The sequence below is a fragment of the Nycticebus coucang genome, chromosome 14 (assembly GCF_027406575.1).
Source record: "Nycticebus coucang isolate mNycCou1 chromosome 14, mNycCou1.pri, whole genome shotgun sequence".
Taxonomy (NCBI): domain Eukaryota; kingdom Metazoa; phylum Chordata; class Mammalia; order Primates; family Lorisidae; genus Nycticebus; species Nycticebus coucang.
The window spans coordinates 3,020,162-3,044,537 of record NC_069793.1 but is presented as its reverse complement, the minus strand read 5'-3'; the positions used below and the strand labels follow the sequence as shown (position 1 = coordinate 3,044,537).

Here is a 24,376-nt window from a genome sequence, read left to right as displayed (position 1 = left end):
AGAAATGGCTACTGTTTAGTTAAGTGAGCTTACCCTCTTTGTTGTCAGTACACAAGAAGGGACTGACCACTTACCCCCTCCAGCCCCTGACTGGCCTAAGAAGAGATGCTGGGCGTCATCAGGGTGTGGCCCTATGGTCTAGGAACTAGCTACATTCCTCATCTTGGCCACAGCCACTGGCATCTACCTGGGGTTCTCCCTTCCTGCCTCCTCCTCATGCCAACTCCTGGCTGCACCTCCCCTAGGCTCACTCGCCTCCATCCCTCTCATTCTACCTGCTGGGTTTGAGCCCTTGCCTTTCCTAGATCACTTTCAACAACCTTCCTGAGCTTCACTTCCTTCCCCCTTTGAGCTATTCAGCCTGCCAGTCGCAGAGCTGTCTTCCTAAGCACGAAGGTGACCACATCACTATTAGAACAACAGGAATACTCTGCACTGCTCAGAATGGAGTCTCAATTCCTCAGTGGGGCCTTTGAGGCCCTCCAGGACTTGGCCCAGGCCATCTTCCTACATTACTGTCCCACATGTCCTCCCAAGGACCACCCCTTCCCCAGTGTTCCCACCCTGTCAAGGACTCTGCCCCCCATAGAGGCCGTGCGCCTGCCTACCTCTCTACCTCTGCCTATTCTTTATGTTCTCGAAATGGTTACCTGAGACATAATATCCTTAAAATAAGTGCACCAATGTAAAACAGAATTGAATGTGTACCCAAGTATACCCCTAGGTGACAGCTAACCAGATTACCATAGCATATTCTAGCACTACTGAAGGGTCCTACATGCCCCTTCCCACTCCCACAGGCAACAGGTGTCCTCACTCCTGCTGGCACGGCTTCCCTTTGTCTGTCAATTTCACATAAATGTAGCCCTATGGCATGAATTTCTTTGGTGTTGGCTTCTTTTGCTCAACATCAAGTCTCTGAGATTTGGTTAATCACTGAGAAGTTTAGACAGAAAATGACACAAGTGGCATTCCATTTTGAGAATACAGCTGCCACACACAGTGTGGGCCGCAGTGGGGCTGAGTGGAAGCTGGATTATCCAGATGACTGGTGGACCATAAAACAGAAGAAGTGAGCACAGACCCTTCAGGTAGCAGTGTGCTGTACTATGGGAAACAAGCCTGAAATCATGCTACCTTCCATTCCACTCAACACCCAGAAGGCCTCCCTACAAGGCTCACGTACCCCAGGTGGAATTCTGCCAAGTTCTCTGCTCTTTCCCACCCTGGTCCAGCCTCTGGTCCCACAGGATGAACTTCAGTGTATCCTACAAGGCCAAGCTCAGATGTGCGCCTGCCCCCCAACTCCAGTCTGCATCCCCCAGGGTCTCACCCCAGGTGTGCACAGGGGCTTTCCTGGGAGGGGCCTTGGTGACAGACCATGGCATGATTGTATGTGCATCTTCAGTGCCCAGGGCATGTGTGATCACTGTGTAATTAAACTGTGCGTCCCAGCAGCACCCCCGAGTAGCTTCAACACCTTTTACAACAGCGGTTCTCAACCTGTGGGTCGCAACCCACAGGAACTATATTAAAGGGTCGTGGCATTAGGAAGGTTGAGAACCACTGTCTTAGAGGAAGGAGTTGACCAGCAACCCCTTAGAGACTTAAAGTGAGCTGCATGGCCACTGAAGGAGCAACATCCTAAGAGAAGGGTGACACTGATCATCTCTTGGGAGCAAGTGAGTGTGACAGATGGTGAGCAATTACCCAAACCAGTATCAGATCCCTGTAACTGAAGGAGTGGTTCTCAACTTTACTAATGCCGTGACCCTTTAATACAGTTCCTCATGCTGTGGTGACCCCCAACCATAAAATTATTTTCATTGCTACTTCACAACTGTAATTTTGCTACTGTTAAGAATCATAATGTAAATATCTGATATGCAGGATGTATTTAGGTGACCCCTGTGAAAAGGTTGTTCGACCCCCAAAGGGTCGCGACCCACAGGTTGAGAACCGCTGAACTAAAGGGTAGAATGGGGACACTTCTGGTTTGCTAATCTGGGGAATGACCTGGTGTCTAGGGTAGGTCACATAACAGGGAGGATTTCAGGAGAAAGAGAGTATGGGGCAGTCCTTCCTGAGGGTCTTTTTTTTTTTTTTTTTTGAGGCACAGAGTCTCATCTTGTCACCCTCGGTAGAGTGCCCTGGCATCACAGCTCACAGCAACCTCTAACTCTTGGGCTCAAGCGTCCCTCTTGCCTCAGCCTCCTGAGTAGCTGGCACTAAAGATGCTCACCATTAATACCTGGCTATTTTTTAGAGATGGGGTCTTGCTCTTGCTCAGGCTGGTCTCGAACTTCTGAGCTCAAGCAATCCACCTATCTCGGCCTACCAGAGTGTTGAGATTACAGGCGTGAGATACCGTGCCCAGCCAGCCCTTTCCTCTTATTTCTAAAGGGACAACTGCTATTGGAAATAGCTGAAATAGGAAACTGAATCATACATACCAGAGTGTCTGTTTCAGTCAAACTGTCATCTTGGTTTTTAATCCAAGTGGATTTGACTTTTTCTAGAGCAGCCAGTTCCATCTGCAAAAATGGTTAATAACTCGTTTACACGGATACAAATAAATACCACTGATTTTACCAGTTCCCCATGAAGCTTAACACACTTTCACTTAATCTTCAACCTCATAAAATCTTTAGGGCTCTTATCTTATGAGGGGGTGTATTTTTGTAGAAACAAAGCTTCGGAGGGGTCAGTTCTTTCTGTAATCAATCAGTCAACATGCTGAGATGTAGAATCCAAAATCCTGCAAGGTGTCCTTGGGAGAGGAGCTCAAAGGTCAGATAGCTTTGCTATTGGAGCCACAAAATCTTTGACCTGGGATGCAGTAAAGCAATTACCCAGGAGGGACAAACAGGGGCCTCCTTTGCTTGTCAGAGAAAGTAGGATGTTATAGTTTAGGTCTTTGATTTTGAGAGTAAAGACACCTTAGCCAAATGCTTTTTGTTTGGTGGAAACACCCAGAATCTCTAACAGAACATATTAAGCCAAAACAACAACAAAAAAAAACAGCAAAAAACCCACCCAATGTTAAGTCATTCAGGGGTCACTGGGCAAACTACTGGACAAAGCTCACAAAAGCAGCCGCCCTCTGTTACATTCTAACCAGTGTCTTTCCACTTGGCACTAGTGGTATTTTGGGCTGGATCATCCTGTGTTGCAGGGGTTGTCCTGTGTGCTGTGGGACGCTCAGCAGCATCCCTAATCTCTACTCACAAGGTGCCAGGAACAGCCCCCATTTAGACAACCAAGAATGTCTCCAGTCACCTCCTCTGGCAGTCATTGGACTAAGCCAGTTGCAAGACTAGCTCAGCATACTCCAGCCACATCTGTGGCCTCAGACCTGTTAACTAGGCTTGTGTGATGGCGTGGAGCCATGCAGAAAGAGCTGCCTCCACACTGCAGCATGTTACTTCATTCACACTCCATCTATGTGATTGATCAGTGATAACAGAGTCTAGAATCATGGAAAAACCCTGGTCAGACCCAAGGCTGAAGACAATTAAACTCAATTTTGGATCTCAGTATGAAAAAAAATTAAACATGTTTAAAAAAAGAATGAATTGGGGTGACAACACAGTTCTGCCAGGTGTTAAAGTCACATGCTTTGTTGTCAAGTCCTGTGACAGTGACAACATCATTCCCATGGCAAACTTGCAACATTTAATAACATCTTTATTCTCTCCAGCTTTATTAAGGAATAGCTGACAAAACTGTAGGTATTCATGGTGTGCAATGTGTTGATGCAAGCCTATATTATAAAGTGACTCAATCAAGGTATGGACATATCTCCTGGTAAGATCTTCACCTTGGAAGATCTGGGTTCAGAGGTGCCTTCTGCCTGTTCACTGGCCCTTTTCAGATGTCCTAGGCAACCCTCTTAGGGACAGTTTCCTGCTCTTATAAACACTGGTGGGCTTTTCTCACCCAGGACCCTGGATGCTAGCAGAGCTGCAGCTTGTCTCCTATTTGGCAATGGAGGCAGACAAGGCATCTCTTGAGGTCCCAGCAGTCTTCACCACGTATTGTCCTTCACTCAGGGACAATATCTGCTGCTGAAGCATGTGAGTGTGCCTGGGGAGGCGGTGGCAGGATGGGTGACATTTAGGCTACTGTCTTTATGGAGGACTGATCTCTGACACATTATTTACAATGCTGCAGAAACAGTGTTCTTTACCACCCCCAGGGCCTATTGTTAACAGCTTAGAGAACGAATTAGGTGGCTCCTATATGCTATGAGTCTTAGGAACACTCAACAACTGCAATAATTTGCATCAGCATAAATTCCTTCTGGTTCTACTGATAAACTGAATCCTCTAAAAAACTGAAGAATAAAAGGGAATATCAAGAAAAATAACTAATAATGCTAGGAAAGCAGGGAAGGACACCAAGTGGAAGCAGTGGGCACACGTCTGTCCACACATGCATGGCCTCGTGTGTCTTCCTGATCCATTCAGAAGTTCTCCATTTATGAGCAAGGCTCATTCTGTTGTTCTTAAAGCTCCTTTCATAGCAAAGGATTATGAAGTTTCACACCCACATCAAGACATATGGGGTTCTTCAAAAAAAGAAATAGCAGAGAATCACTAGTGAATCTGAAATGTGACTCTTTAAAAATAGAAATATCTGCCAGGTACAGTGGCTCATGCCTGTAATTACAGCACTCTGGGAGGCCAGGTGGGCAATCACCTGAACTCTTGGGTTTGAGACCAGCCTGAGCAATAGTGAGACCCCATCTCTAAAAATAGCTGGGCTTGGCTCAGTGCCTGTAGCTCAAGTGGCTAAGGTACCAGCCTCATACACTGGAGCTCGTGGGTTTGAATCCAGCCTGGGCCTCCCAAACAACAATGACAACTACAACCAAAAAATAGCTGGGCGTTGTGGCGGGTGCCTGTAGTCCTAGCTAATTGGGAGGCTGAGGCAAGAGAATCGCTTAAGCCCAAGAACTGGAGGTTGCTGTGAGCTGTGACACCATGGCACTCTACCCAGGGTGACAGCTTGAGACTGTCTCAGAAAAAAAAAAAAAAAAAAAAAAAGTGGGGCCTGGTGGCTGGTGCCTTTAGTCCGAGCTAATCAGGAGGCTGAGATAAGAGAATCGCTTGAGTTTAGAGTTTGAGGTTGCTGTGAGCTATGACATCATAGCACTCTACCTAGGGCAACAATGTGAGACTCTGTCTCAAAATAAAAAAAAAACAAAAAATGTATCAGCAGAGAAGCACTAGTGAGTCTGAAATCTGGCCAATGGAACCAGAATTTAAAGGACTCACTAAAAAGACATCTACATCCTAACAGTCTTTTTTTTTTTTTTTGAGACAGAGCCTCAAGCTGTCACACTGGGTAGAGTGCCGTGGCATCACAGCTCACAGCAATCTCCAACTCCTGGGCTCAAGCAATTCTCCTGCCTCCGCTCCCCCAAGTAGCTGGGCCTACAGGCGCCCGCCACAACGCCCAGCTAATGTACTTTCTTTTCTTACTCTTTATTTTTTGAAATTAGAGACAGGGTCTCATTCTCTTGCCCAGGCTGGAGAGGAGTGGCATGGTTGTAGCTCATTGCATCTGGAGCTCAAGTGACTCAATCCTAAGTAGCTGGGATTGCAGGTGTGTGCTACCGTGCCCACCTAATGTTTTATTTTTTAGTAGTGACAATGTCTTGCTATATTGCCTAGGCTGGTCTTAAACTCCTGGCCTCAAGTGATCCTCCCAAGTGCTGGGAATGTAGGCATGACCCACTGTGCCTGGCCAAGCATGTGCTTTTTACAAGTGCTTTGCAGATGAGGAAACCAAGGCTTGGTAACTTGCCCAAGATCATAGTCAGTAGAGTGACCGACTCAAGATTCAAACTCAGAAACTCCACCCTGTGCCAATGTGGCTTTTGTCTACATAGGGGCCCTCAGTTCACCACATCCTAAACACTGGTACTCAGCTGGCTTTGTAGTCAACTGGCCCCTATTCCAACACCACTCACTACCTCACAAACAAGGCACCTGAGGCTCAGGGCATCAACCATGTGACTGAGATTAAAGAAGAACATATAGCCAAATTCTGTGACCTCAGAAATACCTTCCTCTTCTTCTTTTTTTTTTTTGTTTTGAGACACGGTCTTGTTATGTTGCCCTCGGTAGAGTGCCGGGGCATCACAGCTCATAGCAATCTCAAACTCTTGGGCTTAAGCAATTCTCTTGCCTCAGCCTCTCAAGTAGCTGGGACTATAGGCACCTACCACAATGCCTGGCTATTTTTTTGTTGCGGTTGTCACTGTTGTTTTAGCAGGCCCGGACCAGGTTTGAACCCGCCACCCTCAGGGCATGTGGTTGGCACTGTAACCACTGTGCTACAGGTGCCAAGCCAGAAATACCTTCACTGGTACAAAACAGCTTCTCATGCTGAACTGAGAACAATGACCACCCACATTCATAGAACACTCAGAGTATGTTAGGTGTTATGCTTCATGCTTTCTGGGGGGTTTGTCTCAGTTAATGATTATTTGTTATAGCAGAACATGTGTCCTGCGTTCCAGAACACTGTCAAACAGCCCTTCCTCACCCAGGTCCAGGTTTCTTTCTAAAAGAGTTATCCTTATGTTTAAGAGGATACCTGGTTCTAGAGGCCAATGGCCTGTCCAGGTGGACATTGACGATCGGCAGCCCCGTGAGGAGACATAGCAGCAGGCATGCCTGAGCATTGGCACCAGAGTTGAGAGAGGCCCCCAGGCTGTAGGACTCTGTGAGGCAGAGCTGGCAAGACACTGAGGGTTCAGCATCTGCAGGTGGGGCCCGAGGCCTCTCCCAGGAGGACGCTGGGTGCAGGTAGGAGATGTCTACCCCATGTGCTCGCTGACAAGGAGAGAGAGCCCCACCTTGTGGCAGCAAAGAGAAAGGCATCCCCCAGGTGCCCAGGAGCAGCTGCTGGTTTCAGACTAGAATGGGTGCCAGCCCTGGAGGAAGCCTGGCATTCTTGCTAACAGAAAGCCACAGGAGGACTCACAGGGTTCAGTTTCTTTGACCTACAGAAGAAATGTGGGGATTTCAACAGCAAAACCTGAGCTCTGCACTAAAGTCATTCACCATATCCACTTGCCTTGAATTGTCAACAAAGAGAAAGCCTGAGCCAAGTTTGGCATTATTCTGGCTCCTGCCTGGGAGAGGGCCTTCCCAAGAAGGGCCAAAGCACCTATGGCATGCAACAGTGGACAGCTCCTTTCTTCTCTTGCTCATCAGGGAAAATGGAAAGTCTGTGACTAAATTCCAAATTCTTTCAGGACACCACTCCTTGGATTGTCCACCCAGTGAAGCCGACTGTCTCCTGAACAGGTGGGCTTCTCTGTGCCTTCAGAATCATGCACCTACCCCATGTCCGTACTCCTGGCTACCACATGACAGACATGGACGGAGAAGTTTGGAGGCGCTGTGTGTTAGACAGGGAAGGCTCTGTGCCATGAGGGAGCAGATCTGAAAGAACACCCTACCAGACACCATGACACCCTTAGAGAAGTGAGCTCCCAGCCAGGACTGAGATGAGGAAAACTGAGGTTGAAACAAGAAGAGACCGGTTTCCTCACAGAACGAGCTGTGGTCAGAAGGGCAGAAGGCCCAGAGGTGTGAAGCCCCTTGCACCATGTTCCCTTCCCCACCGTCACGGCCAGCGGCCTTGCTCACAGGGCTGGTGGTGTCCTTTCCAAGGCTGCCCTTGCTGTTGAGGCTGCCAATCTCCGTCTGAGAGCTGGACTGCGACATCCCCTCAAAGAATGGCCTGTGGTGAAGAAGCACGGCCACGGTCAGTGCCACCATCAGGCAGAGCTGGTGCTCAGGACAGATCAATAGCCCAGGCTTCTGGATGCCAAAGGGAAGGACACAGCGGAGGGTGGAAGAGTGGGTTCTGGGCAGGGGGACTCCCAACAGAGGCAAAACCAGTGGTCTCTACCCAGAGAGCTGGAAGTGTGGAAAGGACGAAGACCCAAGATTCCCTGGGAGCAGCAGGGAGAGTGAGGGAGGGGCTTCGGAGGGGCAAGGGGAGGTACAGGGGCCTCACTTGAGTTTGGGCTTTGGAGTGCTGAGGATGCTTTCTGTCTCCTCCATTTCAGGTCCACTGTCACTGGGATTGTACATCTCCAGACTGTCATATAGTTCATCCAAGTCCTCTTCCACCTCTCGGATCTGCTCCCGGGATACATGCTCCAGGCCAAAGCCCACCTGTAATGAGAAGAAATCTCTGAATTTGGGGTTGTCCTCATTAACAATTTTAGTAGATGAGCAATTCCTTTCTCCTGGGCTTGATGTCAACCTGCCTCCTTTATAGCACCATAACCCATGGAGCAGCCGAAGGAAAGGTGTGGTGACAATGTCATCCCTCTTGGGCAGCTGCCCCAGGGGAGCTGACGTGCTTACCTTCCCCTCCTGGGAGCGGCCTGAGTAAGCTGTTCTACCTTCCTCTACAGCCCACACAAAGACAGAGAACTCTCTCTCAACAATTTTCATCTTTGACCCTTTCTCAGTCCACTGAGAAGCCTGTGAAAACAGGTCCTGGGACACTTCCAGTGCCCAGAGAAAAGAGTGCTTTTCTGTCACTGGCCAGTTCCTGCTTACTCAAGGGCTGACCACCGAGAACATTACACTCCACAGGCCGTTGCTCACTGACATTCCTCTTGGGACATGAGGGAAAATTAAACAACTGGATTTGTGACACCCCATGCCAGAGGCTTAGGCACTGTCCCCAAATGCTGTGTGACTCTGAGCACTCCATGCACAGCCCCTTCCTGCCCTTACCTAGGAATTTCTAGCCTTCTCTAGCTCCTGTCTCCACTGAGGCCCTCTACTAGGGGTGAAAGAGAGAGCAGGCCTCACCATCCCAGAACCCTGACTCCCATAGCAACCAGATGCACCCGGGGACAGCGGGTGAAACCCAGAGTTCTACTCACCATTAACCTTGGGAGAAAGGGGTCGTACCTCATCTGAAACTTTAAACCGCTTTAGGAGGGCCACAAACTTCTGTTTGATGTTAGGTTGCTGTGGGGGCAAATTGCACAATAGTTTTCAGACACCCATATGAGGTCAATACAAGCCAGGAAACATCGCCTAAGAGCCTGCTGCTGTGAACCATGGGAGGGCACAGAGTTTGGAGGATGTGGTGTCTGTGTGGCACAGCCAGCCCACCTGGGAAGACAAGAGGTGCTCCTGGGAGAAGGAGGGCCTGTTGGCCCCCAGGCCCAACCTCCCAGAAGAGCTCCTCCCGTCCAAATGTTTCTCTCGTCCCTCAGACCCATGACACCAACTGGGCATCATTACCCGTGTGTGCACAGCACAGGCATCTCAAATGCCATGCTTCTAAGTGGCACTTGTCATCTTGCATCCCCAGTCCTCGTTAAGGACATCCTCAAAGCACATCTGGAGCCTCTCTCCCTCCCTCTTCCCCCAAAGTCCCTGCTGGTCAACTCCTTCCCTTACAGCTCTGGTGTATGTGGCTGGCGCCTTAGCCACTTGAGCTACAGGTGCCGAGCCTTATAGTGACTCACACTGATCCTGCCCAGTTCTCACCAGTAACACCTGCTTCCCTCTAGGCCTTTCTCCTACATCTCCCTGGAGTCATGACAATGGCCCTCAACTCACACCCCACCCCTGCTGTTTCCCTCAGAGCCCAACAGTGACTGTTCAGAATGAAATCCGATTGCCTAGCTATCTGCTACCTCCCACTCTGAAGGCTTCCAGACCACTGCCTGGAGAACAAGCTCACAGGCCAGGCCTGTCAGTGTCCAAGGGCCAGTCTGTCTTTCTCCAGCTTCATCTTACTCTTGACTCCTCACCCCACACTTAGCCAGAAACTTAATGCCTAAAGCTCCCAGGAAAAAACCTTGTGCTACTGTATGGGGCTGTTTTATTTGGTTTCTTGCGCCTTGAATGAAAACATTTTCCTAGATCCTCTTGGCAATGTTCTGCCTTTAAAAAACAACCTTCTGGCATCTCATCTATGAAGCTGTCCTGGCCCTCTCAGTGAGAGGTGGCTACCTTCTTCTCATGTCATTGCTGTCCTTTATGCACACAGCTCCATCTATGGCATCTATCCCACCGGACTGCTGCCCTGCTGAGTCCAGTGTGGGTGCCACTGGAGACTGCTCTTTGATGGCAGGGACTGGGCCTTGCTTATCTCTGCCTCCAACTCCAGGTATAAAGCTGAGCTTGGCCATAGAAGAATGTGTGTCCTGTCTGAATGACAAAGCCATCATTTGGGGATGGAAACGACTAACTTGCATGTGAAACTGAGGCCTTCCAGAAGTGGAGGAGAACCTGATCTCACAGTGACAGAGAAGAACCAGCAGACCCAGGCATCGGTGGAGAGGAGAGGTGACTGCAATGCACAGAGGCAGACAAGGACTGAGAGCGGTTCTCAGTCCCTGGAAGCTGAGCCTGGAGAGGGCATGCAGCTTACAGCAACCTCTGGGAGAGCACATGTTAACAGGGGCGCAGAGTCCTGGTTGTACCCCAGGATGACACCATGGAGGAGTCACTGTGCAGGAAAAGGTAACTTATAAAGCTTCAGAGAGCCACTTTCTGGTTACAGAAAAGAAAAACTTAGCAGAAGGACCTGGAGCAGAAGGAGATCCTAGGAGGCTCTGTAGTGTGGACTACAGTGGAGGTGAAGTGTGTGGGGCTCCAGTGACATGCCATATCCCAGACATTCTGGAGGGTTAGAAACCCAAGAACAAAGAAACAGTCCTCCAGCCCTGTGCTCACTGATTCGATGGGGATGAAGTATCCCCTGATTCGAAGTATGCCTTGTCTGAAGAATGTAGTGAAACATGCCTTGGGGTGACTGGAGGGGTGCCTGTGAAACCCACATCCAGCCCTGAAAGGGTGGGACTCTGCTCTTGGTGGCCCCCAGACCAGCTCTGCACTGCAGAGAGTCACAATGCCCCTGGAGATGGAGCATTGGAGATGGAGAATTCACAATGGAGATGTGAATTCTTCTTCTGAAAAGCTTCCGGCACTTTTGACCTTCCTACACTTTGGCACAGAAGCTCCAGAACTAGTCAAAGTTCACCTAGGAATTCAAGTTTTTAGCTGTATAGGACTTTAATTTCACCAAACATAGTGACTCACATTTTTGTTTTTTTGAGACAGAGCCTCAAGCTGTCGTCCTGGATAGAGTGCCGTGGTATCATAGCTCACAGCAACCTCCAACTCCTGGGCTTAAGCGATTCTCTTGCTTTGGCCTCCCAAATAGCTGAGACAACAGGTGCCTGCCACGACGCCCGGATATTTTTTGGTTGTAGTTGTCATTGTTGTTTGGCAGGCCCGGACTGGATTGGAACCCACCAGCCCTGGTGTATGTGGCTGGCACCTTAGCCATTTGAGCTACAGGTGCCGAGCCTTTATAGTGACTCACACTGATCCTGCCCAGGACACAAAGATGGGTTGGACTGTTTCTTGAAGAAACCTCACAGAGGCATATCCAAAGCCATTTAGTCTCCATGTTTACAGGTCCACTGAGGCAGCAAAACTACAGGTAATAGGACTGAACTGTATGGAGTCCAGAGTCTCAGAAGCACTCAGCTACTAGCTGGTTCTTTTTGGGTAAGTTCAATGAATGATCGAGAAGGAATACTGACCCTTCAGAGGGACCTGGCTTGATCTCTGTAGTGGGTAGCCATACCTGGAGAGGGCTGGCAGGGTGTCTGAGGTGTCTCCTCCCTAAGGGACTATTATCTGTTCCAAAACCCCATCCTGTGACAACCTGAAGAACTAGCATACTTGTGTCAGTAACACGGTTCCCTAGGACAGTGACTCCTCTTTGGGGGTGGAGAGACAGGGGGGATAGGGATGCAGAGGGGCACGTCAGAACCCTGAAGCAGAGTGGCTGTGTATGGATGGATTTTCAAAGCTCCCATCAAGCCTGAATATCTGGTCTCGCTCTACTACCAGATGAACTTTCAGAGATGACCCACCCCCAGCCCTTCAAGGCTTACCCTTGTGATGGCAGAGGTTGATGTCAGTTTCCTCCGGGTCTTCTTTACTTTCCGCAGATCTTCATCTTCATAGAATAGGTCCTAAGTGGGTTGGGGTGCGAGGAGGGGAATGAGGTCAGGAGACCTGGGAAGAGGCTCTCCGACAGTCTGTGTGAGGGGCTGCGGGAAGGTACCTGCCCATGCAGTGGGTCGTCACTGCCTTCCTGCTCTGAGGAGAAGCTCTCCTCTTCTTCCTCAGAATAATTGTCAATATCAGGAGAACGATCTGAAACAGACACCTCAGTGAGATGACCTTGCCCTGGGGAGATCCAGCCTAAGAGACTCTGATAGGTAGGGTAGGTGGATGAGGGCCAGGCCTGCTCTGTCTGCTGGGACACTTCAGGCACTGTCCTGCTCAGCTTTCCCAGGATAGGGCTTGGGGACAGGCTCCTTCCTCATCTACATGGTCCCCAGACATTGCACATGTCTTACCAGAGAGCTTGGATTTGATTCCTTCGTGGTCAATGGGCTGGCTGGACAGGGAGTAGATCTTTATCTCTGCCACAGGTACAGACACATCCTTCACGTTACTATGCAGGCCGAGTACCAGAGCGCCTTCACTGGGGTGCTGCATTACCTGGGAGCCCAGAAAGGCAGCAGGAATGTCTTAATAAGGAGAAGCCCACAAAGAAGCCTCCATTTTCTTTTCTTATCTTTCTTTTTTTAAAGAAAAGGGTTTTTGCTCTATTGCCCAGGCTGAAGTGCAGTGGCATCATCACAGCTCATTGCAGCCTCCAATTCCTGGGCCCAAGTGATACTGCCTCAGCCTTCCAAGAAGCTGGGACTACAGGTACCCCTACCACATGTAGTTATGTTGAGAAAAAAAAAAAAAATTTTTTTTTTTGTAGAGATGGGTTCTCACTTTGTTGCCCAGGGTAGTCTCAAATTCCTGGGCTCAAGAGATCCTCCTGTCTCAGCCTCCCAAAGTGCTGGGATTACAGGCATGAGCCACTGTGCCCAGCCAGAGCTATCGTTTTTATAAATTTACTTTTTTTTTTGGCTGGGGCTGGGTTTGAACCCACCACCTCTGGCATATGGAGCCGCCAGTACCCTACTCCTCTGAGCCACAGCGCTGCCCACTTTTTATTTATTTATTTATTTTTTTGAGATGGAGTCTCACTCTGTCCCCCTGAATAGAGTGCTATGGTGTCACAGCTCACAGCAACCTCACATTCTTGGGCTCAAGTGATCCTCCTGCCTCAGCCTCCTGAGTAGCTGGGACTCTGGATACCCCCCACAATGCCTGGCTCATTTTCATAAATTTAAATGAATAGGCAAGACAGTGGCATTCTGCCCAGACATTTTCTTTTTTTTTTTTTTCCTTTTTTGAGTCAGAGTCTCACTTGGTTGCCCTTGGTAGAGTGCCGTAGTATCATAGTTCACAGCAACCTCAAACTCCCAGGCTCAAGCAATTATCTTGCCTCAGCTTTCCAAGTAGCTGGGACTACAGGCGCCCACCACAACGTCCGGCTATTATTTATTTATTTTTTTTAAGAGATGGGGTCTCTCTCTGACTCAGGCTGATCTTGAACCTGTGAGCTCAGGCAGTCCACTCACCTTGGCCTCCCAAATGCTGGGATTACGGGCATGAGCCATTGCACCTGGTCTGGGATGAGGGTCTTTTAATGGTCTTAACTCACTCCCCCTTGTCCCTTACACTGATGCTGACCTGGACATAAAGATGGGTCGGGGCTATCTTTTATCACAGTTACAACATTTTTCCTATTTAATTTTCTAAAGTACAGAAATAGTTTTTTCAAACTAATTTATATCCCCTTTCTTCTTCCCCTTTGGGCAGAGGCTTTGCCTATCACATAAGAGAAGTGCACAAATGCGCAAATATATGAGAATAGTGGAGCCTTGTTTCTTATTGTTCATGAAGGAAATCAGAAACATGGGAAGAGTAAAGCTAGAAGAACCTTTTGGTATTGGGTTGGAACTATAGCTGTTGATGTGTGCACAAGGGCATGTGAACACCCAGACATGTTGCTCAGCCAGCCTGTAGAGGGTGCTGAGTACTCCTTGTACCCAGATCTTGGTTTCTAACTACCATTCTCTACTAACTACCTTCTCCACTATACAGGACCAGGGTGCTCTGGAGAACCTGCTGGCTCGGGGAAGGGTCAGGGGAAGTACAGGATGAGCTTCGGTGTTTTATACTAGAAAGTGAGGAAGCAGTGTAAGCAGTGATGAGACACACCAGCAAGGACACAGAAGCCAGTGTGGAGGGCTCCTGCTGGCCAAATCTGAGCTGGGTGTTGTGGTGGGCACCTATAGTCCCAGCTATGCGGGAGGTTGAGGCAAGAGGATCTCTTGAGCCCAAGAGTTGGAGGTTGCTGTGAGCTATGAAGCCACCGCACTTCACCAGCAGTGACAAAGTGAGACTCTGTCTCAAAACGAACAAACAAACAAAAAAAAACCTGGCATCCACAGGTTCATCACTGATATAAATAAACACATAAGCCACTAAATGGAGGACAGAAAGCACTACCTTTCAAAAAACCAACTAATAAATACAGAATAAATGGTTCAATAGCTAGCCTCGTACATAAAAAAAAAAGAAAAGAGGGTGGTGCCTGTGGCTCAAAGGGGTAGGGTGCCAGCCCCATATGCCGGAGGTGGTGGGTTCAAGCCCAGCCCTGGCCAAAAATTGCAAAAAAAAAAAAAAAAAAGAAAAGAAAGAAAAGAAAAGAAAAGCAAAGTTTGGCAAACATCAAGGTACAGTAGTAACTAGTTCAGGCAAGAAATCATTGATAGATACTAAAACTAGTGGATGAAAACAGAAGAAGGAAAAGGATAGTTATATAGTCTCAAAATATCTCCCCATAAAATATTTTTTCATTATTCAGTATAAAATGCTTATGAATTAACTCTGTAGTGAAATACCCTGCAGACCCATCCTAACAAAGGAGGAAAAAATCACATCACCAGTGAAGGGATAAATCGCCATCAGCCTTCCCACCCATTGCATGGTATTTTAAGTATACCTGGTTAGAAGTGCTAGAATTATTAGTATTGTGTAGAAAATCACTAACTACTTTTGTAACAACAACCCTCGTGATTATGTTTAGGTGATCTTCATGCCATCCGTATATGATACAGAAATGTTAACAGAGCAAATTTGACTCTATTTTACTGTTTACTCCTTTTCTGTTATATTCCATTACCTTTGAAACTGTTCCTCTTATTTGCCCTTCCATTGTATAACTGTGAATGCATTCAACTTAAATTGTTAGTGATGTAAGTTACTGACTGCACTCGTGATTATATCCTTGGTGATTATTGCTTTTTGTGATCATGCTGTTACGACCCCCTCCTGTTGAGTCCCCCTCCCTACACTACCTTAGGACATTGTAGATTGTATTTGTTTTGTAAAAAGAATTACTAAGTGCTCTCATAATCATAGCATTGTAAACTGACTAAGCTGCCTCATTCTTGCCATTTCCCCTAACTGCTGTTTTCTACTTCTGTAATTATGCATGCTTGCCCCTGGAAAAGTTTTGCCTTATAAAAGTCAGAGCCTCAGTCAACTTGGGGCTACTCAGAAACCCCATGTTGGGATGCTGGCACAGTCACTGGCCGGCTCTTCAAGAAAAGGACTCTTCTTTAATTTGACTTGTCTGGTGGTATGGTCTTTGGGGGATCTCCTGGGCATAACAACAGCAACCTCAAACTCTTGGGCTTAAGTGATTCTCTTGCCTCAGCCTCCCAAGTAGCTGGGACTACAGGCGACTGCTACAATACCCTACTATTTTTTTGTTGCAGCTATCTAGCTGGCCCAGGCTGGGTTCGAACCTGCCACCCTTGGTGTATGTGGCTGGCAGCGTAACCATTGTGTGCTACTGGTGCCAAGTCTTAAACAATTTTTTAAATTGGAGACAAAGTCTTGTTTTGTTACAAAGGCTGGAGGTCAGGGTGGTGCTTGTGGCTCAGTGAGTAGGGTACCGGCTCCATATACCAAGGGTGGTGGGTTCAAACCCGGCCCTGGCCAAACTGCAACAAAAATACAGCCATGTGTTGTGGCGGGCACCTGTAGTCCCAGCTACTTGGGAGGCTGAGCCAAGAGAATCACCTAAGCCCAAGAGCTGGAGGTTGCTGTGAGCTATGACGCCATGGCACTCTACCGAGGGTGATAAAGTGAGACTCTGACTCTTAAAAAAAAAACAACAAAAAACCCACAAAGGCTGGAGGTCAGTGGTACAATCACAGCTCACTGCAGCTTTGAACTCTTGGACTCAAGCAATCTTCTGGTCTCAGCCTACTGCCAAGCAGTTGGGACTATAGGAAAGTGCCACCCCCACCAGCCAAGAGTCTTCTCATTTTAAGGAAATTAACATGGTGCAGCATTAATGTGTGATGGGGCATCATGCTTGCAAGCTGTTCTCAAATGATTCAGCAACAGCATGCATGCACATATGTACATAAGGAAAGAACGAGGCAAACATGCTAATATGTTAACAACTGAAGAATGTGGGTGACTCTGGTATGTGAGATTTCTTTTCTTTTTCTCTAGACAGTCTCACTTTGTCACCCTTGGTAGAGTGCTGTGGCATCACAGCTCACAGCAACCTCCAGCTCTTGGGCTTAGGTGATTCTCCTGCCTCAGCTTCCCAAGTAGCTAGGATTATAGGTGCCCACCACAACGCCTGGCTATTTTTTTATTGCAGTTTGGCTGGGGCTAGGTTCGAACCCACCACCCTTGGTATATGGGGCCAGCGCCCTACTCACTGAGCCACAGGCGCTACCCTATGTGGGATTTCTTTAGTCTTTTTTTTTTTCAGTTTTTGGCTGGGGCTGGGTTTGAACTCGCCATCTCTGGCATATGGGGCCGGCGCCCTACTCCTTTGAGCTACAGGCACCACCCTTCTTTAGTCTTTTTTTTTTTTTTTTTGAGACAGAGTCTCACTTTGTCACCCTGGATAGAGTGCTATGCTGTCACAGCTCACAGAAACCTCATATCCTTGGGCTCAAGTGATTTTCTTCTCTCAGCCTCCCAATAGCTGGGACTACAGGTCCCCACTACAACATCTGGCTATTTTTTTAGAGATGGGGTCTTGCTCTTGCTTAGGCTGGTCTTGAAGTCGTGAGCTCAGGCAATCCACCCACCTTGGCCTCCCAGAGTGCTAGGATTACAGGCATGAGCCACTATGCTCAGCCCAATTCTTGCTTTTTAACTTCCAAAAGTTTGACCTTTTTTTTTTTAAAGTTAAAAGAAAATTTTTCATGAAAAGAGGTATATCCTGGTAGCACCTGTAGCTCAGTGGGTAGGGTGCTAGCCACATACACTGAGGCTGGCAGATTCAAACCTGGCCTGGGTCAGCTAAAACGACAACTGCAACAACAACAACAACAAAAATAGCCAGGCGTTGTGGTGGGAGCCTGTAGCCACAGCTACTTGGGAGGCTGAGGCAAGAGAATCGCTTAAGCCCAAGTGTTTGAGATCGCTGGGATGCCATGGCACTGTACCCAGGGTGACAGCTTGAGACTGTCTCAAAAAAAAAAAAAAATAAATAAATAAAAAGAGGTATACCCTACATTTCCAATAAAATAATTAACTTGCAAAGTAAATTTAAGCATCTTGCCAGCAGGGTGGGAAGACTGCTGGCCTCAAATGGCTGGACTGAGTATCTCCTGTGCACTCCAACTTAAAGGCCGGCAGTTTGGGGACTGTCCCTCTCACCTCTGCCATGTTGATGAGTCCCACAGCCAAGGTCTTATAGCCCAAGATGGTCCGGTTCTTGTAACGCTTTCTCCTTTGCAACATGATCTGCAGCTTATTGGCATCTCGCTTAAGGAAATGAGGGTACTATCGAATATAAAATAAAGTCTGGTTAATAAGCAAGTGTCGGGTCTTGATGGGTTCTGGTCCTCCTAGAGGACACATGGTCTTTCTGTGCTTCAATTCTTCCTGTATGTAAAAGTGGGTAGTCCGGGTGTGAGGCTGGAGAAGCGGATGCTGTGTGCTGTCTGGCTTCCCATATAAGTTCTGGTGTCCACCCATATTCAGAAGATTGCCTCTTTTCTTGCTATCTGACTAAGCATTTTCTCTGTGTGTTTCAAGTGGGCTACCTGGATTGCAATGACAGAGTGATATAACAGAAGAGCTAAGGAAGGGTGGAGATCACAATGTGGGGTGAAATGAGAGTGTGGATTACTAAGGACAGGTTAGGGCCCAAAAGATGACTAAGAGCTGGGCAAGCAAAAGGCTGGCTGGCTAAGGGACTGCTCTGGCCCTATGGCCTAGCCATAAACCTCTAAGTGACTTTTATTTATTCCCACTCATTTCCATTTTTGGGCAATGGCTGCTCTCGGACAAAATGGGCTCTGGGTTAGAGAACTGTTTGGGGCCAGACTGGATGAGGCATATTAGGGCCCTAAGATTCAGCAAAGTCTCACCTGAAGGGAGAAGGTTAGCTGGAGTTCTGTTTCCACCAGTCCACTAGCTGGAAGGATGATCTCGTTGGAACGAAGAATCCTTTTTGAACCCTGAAACCAAGAAACACTAAGTTTTTTTTTTTTTTTTGTAGAGACAGAGTTTCACTTTATTGCCCTCGGTAGAGTGCTGAGGTGTCACACAGCTCACAGCAACATCCAACTCTTGGGCTTAGGCGATTCTCTTGCCTCAGCCTCCCGAGTAGCTGGGACTACAGGCGCCCGCCATAACGCCCGGCTATTTTTTTGTTGCAGTTTGGCCAGGGCCGGGTTTGAACCCGCCACCCTCAGTATATGGGGCCGGCGCCCTGCTCACTGAGCCACAGGCGCCACCCAGAAACACTAAGTTTTTCATTTTTACTAGAGACAGGGTCTTGATATTGCTCAGGCTAGTCCTGAACTTGTGGACTCAAGCAATCCACCCGCTTCAGCCTCCCAAGTGCGAGGATTATAGGCATGCGCCACTGTGCCTGGCTCCTACAAACATTCTTACCGATCCAAATATTTCATCATCTCTGCTATACTTACTGAACTAAGCTTCCACATGAGGTGTGATTTTATGTATATTATGTAAGGCTTATAAAAGGTTTTCACAGAATGACCCCGTGTGTGTGACCCTGCCCACTTTGGTCTCTGCCCCTCCCTGATCTAGTTGTAGTATCTCTGTGTCAGCTCTTCTGAATCTAAGGCTCCATGGCTTCATGCTATAGATCCCCTTGTGTGCAAGTCGGCTGTTACTGAAAGAGCAGTGTGTAAGAGCTGCACAATCAATATTATCACAATAAGTTGTAAGTTGAAATTAAAAATATGTGAGGCTGGGGTGGTGCCTGTGGCTCAGTGAGTGGGGCGCCGGCCCCATGTACCGAGGGTGGCGGGTTCAGACCCAGCCCCGGCCGAAATGCAACAAAAAAATAGCCGGGCGTTGTGGCGGGCGCCTGTAGTACCAGCTGCTCGGGAGGCAAGAGCTGGAGGTTGGTGTGAGTCCTGTGACGTCATGGCACTCTACCAAGGGTGGCAAAGTGAGACCGTCTCTACAAAAAAAAAAAAAAAAATATGTGAGGCTGGGTATGAGGGCTAATGCCTGTAATCCTAGCACTCTGGGAGGCTGAGGTGGGTGCATTGCTTGAGCCAGGAGTTCAAGACCAGCCTAAGTAACAGCCAGACACCCTTGTAGGAGGATGACTTGAGCCAAAGATTTTGAGGTTACTATGAGCTATGATGCCACAGCACTCTATCCAGGGTGACAAAGTGAGACTCTTTCTCAAAAAAAAAAAAAAAATGCGGAAGGCCACTGGTTGAACAGGACATATATGTACAGGCACTTCAGAAGGCACAGTCATACTTGTGTGTGGACATCTATGCAGAATGACACAAAGACAGTGTATACTGCCAGCTGTTTGGGTGGGAGTTGGTCAAACGGGAGTAAACCTAGGGTTAGACTGAGGGGGGCAAGCATGAATGGTAGCTCCTAGTCACAGGCTGCATTATTAAACTCAGAAAATTTCTGCAGAAGTAATCACAATATAATGAAAACAAATCAATCCAGCCCTAAAAAAATAAAGGTGGGTTAAACTATTTTTTTTTTTTTTTGTAGAGACAGAGTCTCACTGTACCGCCCTTGGGTAGAGTGCCATGGCGTCACACGGCTCACAGCAACCTCTAACTCTTGGGCTTCCGCGATTCTCTCGCCTCAGCCTCCCGAGTAGCTGGGACTACAGGCGCCCGCCACAACGCCCAGCTATTTTTTTGTTGCAGTTTGGCCGGGGCTGGGTTTGAACCCGCCACCCTCGGCATATGGGGCCAGCGCCCTACTCACTGAGCCACAGGCGCCGCCCGGGTTAAACTATTTTTAAGCTGCAAATAAGAATAGCAGGAGGGCCTGAGGAATGTCAGTAAATATGTGTTAAGTACTTTTTTTTTTTTTTTTGTAGAGACAGAGTCTCACTTTATGGCCCTCAGTAGAGTGCCGTGACATCACACAGCTCACAGCAACCTCCAACTCCTGGGCTTAAGCGATTCTCTTGCCTCAGCCTCCTGAGTAGCTGGGACTACAGGCGCCCGCCACAACGCCCAGCTATTTTTTGGTTGCAGTTCAGCCGGGGCCGAGTTTGAACCCGCCACCCTCGGTATATGGGGCCGGCGCCTTACCGACTGAAGCCACAGGCGCCGCCCATATTAAGTACTTTATAAAAAAAAATTGAGGTTTAATTTAAATGCAGTGCAGCAGCCAGGCACAGTGGCTCACACCTGTAATCCTAGTACTCTGAGAGGGTGAGGTGGGTGGATTGCTTGAGCTCAGGAGTTCAAGACCATCCCGAACAAGAGTGAGATCCTGTCTCTACTAAAAAGAGCTGGGCATTGTGGTAAGTGCCTGTAGTCCCAGCTGCACTCTACTGAGGGCAACAAAGTGAGACTCTTGTTTCACAAAAAAAAAAAAGACGTAGAGCACTGTGTGCCCTGGGACGCACCCTGGTGGTCCTTCCATGTAAGCACTGTCCTCATTTCTGTCCCTGCAGATTAGAGCTGCCTGCTCTGAAGTCCCACATACTCGGCCTCACACAGCAGGTGCCGTTCTGTCAGCTTCTTTCGCCCAACTTAACTGTCTAAGGCTCACAGAGGTTACTGTGTTTATCAACAGTTAGCTCCCTTTTACTGCAGACTTGGCCTCAATTTAAGGAATATGCAAGATGAGCACTCCTAATCTGGAAATCGGAAATGTTCCAAATTCGAAACCGATCGTTGCCATGAAGCTGAAAGTGGAAAATTTCGCACCTGACCTGGTCTGGCAGGTTGCAGTCAAAGTTTTGTTCCAAAATTATTAAACATACTGGACAAAATTACCTCTAGGCCATATATAAAAGTTATATATAAAACATAAATGAATTTCATGTTTAGACTTGGGTCATACCTCCCAAATATCTCATTATTTATATGCAAATACTCTATCTCAAAAAAATCTGAACTCTAAAACACTATTGGTCTTAAGGATTTCAAATAAGGAACCCTCAATCTGTACCACACTCACTTTTTTTTGGGCGGGGGAGACAGAGTCTTGTTCTGTCACCCAGGCTATAGTGCAGTAGCATCATCATAGCTCCCGGGTCCAAGTGATCCTCCTGCATGGGCCTTCTGAGTAGCTGGGACTATGGGTGTGCATCATCATGCCTGGAATACTATTCTATTTTTTATAGAAATGGGGTCTCACTATGTTGCTCAGGCTGGTCTTGAACTCCTGACCTCAAGTGATCCTCCTACTTCAGCCTCAAAGTGCTGGGATTAAAAGCATGAGCCACTGCTCCTCACCTGTATCATGTTTTTTTGTTTTTGAGACAGTCTCACTCTGCCACCCTAGCAAGGCTGCCATGGCATTACTATAGCTCACAGTAACCTCAAACTCCTGGGCTCAAGTGATCCTCCTACCTCAGCCTCCCAAGTAGGCGCCCACTACAATGCCTAGCTAACTTTTCTATTTTTAGTAGAGATGGGGGTCTCACTCTTGCTCAGGCTGGTCTTGAACTCCTGAACTCAATTGATCCTCCTGCCTTAGCCTCTAATGCTGAGATTGCAGGAGTGAGTCACTGCACCTGGTCTGTACCACAATAAAAAAACCCATCCTCCTGTTGCTGAGTGTTTACATTTGGGTCATTTCCAGTTTTGGATTATTATGGCTAAGGCTACTATTCTTGTGCAAGTCTATGCGGACACATGTTTTGCTTTATTCTACCTAGGAGTAAAACTGCTGGGTCGTTGGGCAGATGTGTGTTTAACTCTGTGAGAGTTTTAGCTACCGTCTGCCTATGCCTCTATGCCTCACTGATTTTCAAAGCCCTGGTCCCAGTTTATAGCCCAGCAGCAGTGTGAGGTCTAGCTGCTGCACATACACACACATTTGGGGAGGTGAGTCCTTGATTCACAGATTCTAATGAATACACGTAGAATATTACCTCAATTACAATGTGCATTTCCTTTTTTTTTCCAAGACAAGGTCTTGCTTTATTGCCCAATCATCATAGCTCACAGCAACCTCAACTCCTGGGCTCAAGTATGATCTTCCTGACTAAGCCTCCCAAGTAGCTGGGAGTATAGGCATACTACACCATGTCTGGCTGATTTTTCTGTTTTTCTTGATAGTGACGAGGTCACACTCTTGCTCAGACTGGTTTCAAATTCCTAAGCTCAAATGATCCTCCTGCCTTGGCCCCCCAGAGTGCTAGGTTACAGGCATGAGCCACCATGCCTGGCTTCGTTTCTTGATTTTAGCTACTGCCTGCCTCATTGTTCCTCTCCCTAGCACTACTCTGAGCATAAATCTTTGTGATTTTAACATCTGCCCTTTCTAACATCTTGACCTCCAGGTCCCCTAATTCCTTTCTTCCTCACATTCATCTCAGCCGCTCACCCACATCATCCGGAACTTACCACTGCCAATCATTACCAGCAATGCCTACTCTCAATTTCATGCACCCTCTCCCTGGTGACCACCTCCTCTCCTTCCAGTTCATCAACAGTGATGATCTTTCAAGCGCCCAGGGCCTGCAGTCTCTGGCTGCCCTCTTCCCTCACACTGGGTTCAGTACCCTGCTTGTGCTCTTCATTTCACTCATAAATTACAACCTAACTCTAGCTGCACCCGCTGGTCGTGCCTGGAGAGAAATGTCATTAGGCTAGCCGGTCTGATTTTAAATTCATGCCCCATCTCAAGCAGGCCCCTCTTGCTGCCTGGTAATCACACTAGATTCTCCCAAGTGTCCTCACCTTCCCACCCTACTAGCAGATGACAATTTCATACCTTCCCCTCAGACCTCCAACACCTAATGCTCCTTTTCCTCATACTCACAGCCTTGGTCCTGCTCCATGAGAAAGCTGAAGCAACTCCCTGTGGACCCGTGCTAGTGCCTCGTCACCCCTGTCCTTCCTGCTGGCTGTGCACCCGGGCGTCCCTGCTCGCAGCCAGTCAGTGCTCTATTGGGCACTGTTCTCATGTCTTCTCACCTACTCAAGACACAGCTGCAACCATTCTTTCCTCCCACACAATCAACACAAGCACATAAAATATCCCTTAATGAGTATTAATGTATTAAAAATTAGGTTACTGGGGCTGGGCACTGTGGCTCATGCCTATAATCCCAGCACTCTGGAAGGCCACCGTGGATGGACTGCCTGAGCTCAGGAGTATGAGACCAGCCTGAGTAAGAGTGATACCCGATCTCTAAAAATAGCCATGGCTCGGTGCCTGTGGCTCAAGCAGCTAAGGCGCCAGCCATATACACCTGAGCTGATGGGTTTGAATCCAGCTCGGGCCCGCCAAACAACGATGGCTGCAACCAAAAAATAGCTGGGCGTTGTGGCGGGTACCTGTAGTCCCAGCTACTTGGGAGGCGGAGGCAGGAGAATCGCTTGAGCCCAGGAGTTGGAGGTTGCTGTGAGCTGTGATGCTACAACACTCTACCCAGGGCAACAGCTTGAGGGTCTGTCTCAAAATAAAATAAATAAAAATAGCTAGGTGTTTTGGTAGACCCCTGGAGTCTCAAGCTACTATGGAGGCTGAGGTAAGATAATCACTTGAGCCCAAGAGTTTGAGGTTGCTGTGAGCTATGATCCCATAGCACTCTACTGAGGGTAACAAAGTAAGACTCTGTCTTGAAATAAAAAAGAAAGAGAAAAAAATTAGGTTACTGGATTTTAAATGCTTCTTAGTTAAATTAAAAATTCTAGGTATAAAGAAAAAAATTCTGGGCAGTGCCTTGGCTCAAAGGAGTAGGGCGCTGGCCCCGAATGCTGAAGGTGGTGGGTTCAAATCCAGCCCTGGCCAAAAACTGCAAAAAAAAAAAAAAAAAGAAAAAAAATTTCTTGGTGTACTGTCACATGAATACTTAAGATTATTGTGGTGATATCTGAGGAAATTGATTGAGGTTCCATTTGATGTCTAAAAACACA

General features: G+C 47.9%; 1 protein-coding gene across 3 annotated transcripts in view; it reads right to left on the bottom strand.

The window, feature by feature from the left end:
• The window catches only part of PACS1 (phosphofurin acidic cluster sorting protein 1), a 166,975-nt gene that overhangs the window by 13,292 nt on the left and 129,307 nt on the right, over positions 1-24,376 (bottom strand). For all 3 annotated transcript variants that reach the window (XM_053561310.1, XM_053561308.1, XM_053561309.1), the window contains exons 3-11: positions 18,404-18,493; positions 17,688-17,813; positions 12,440-12,584; positions 12,142-12,233; positions 11,969-12,049; positions 8,955-9,014; positions 8,041-8,201; positions 7,668-7,761; positions 2,454-2,534 (exon numbers count right to left, since the gene is read on the bottom strand). In XM_053561310.1, the coding sequence (XP_053417285.1) occupies positions 2,454-2,534; positions 7,668-7,761; positions 8,041-8,201; positions 8,955-9,014; positions 11,969-12,049; positions 12,142-12,233; positions 12,440-12,584; positions 17,688-17,813; positions 18,404-18,493 (930 nt within the window). The remainder of the gene's footprint in view (positions 1-2,453; positions 2,535-7,667; positions 7,762-8,040; positions 8,202-8,954; positions 9,015-11,968; positions 12,050-12,141; positions 12,234-12,439; positions 12,585-17,687; positions 17,814-18,403; positions 18,494-24,376) is intronic.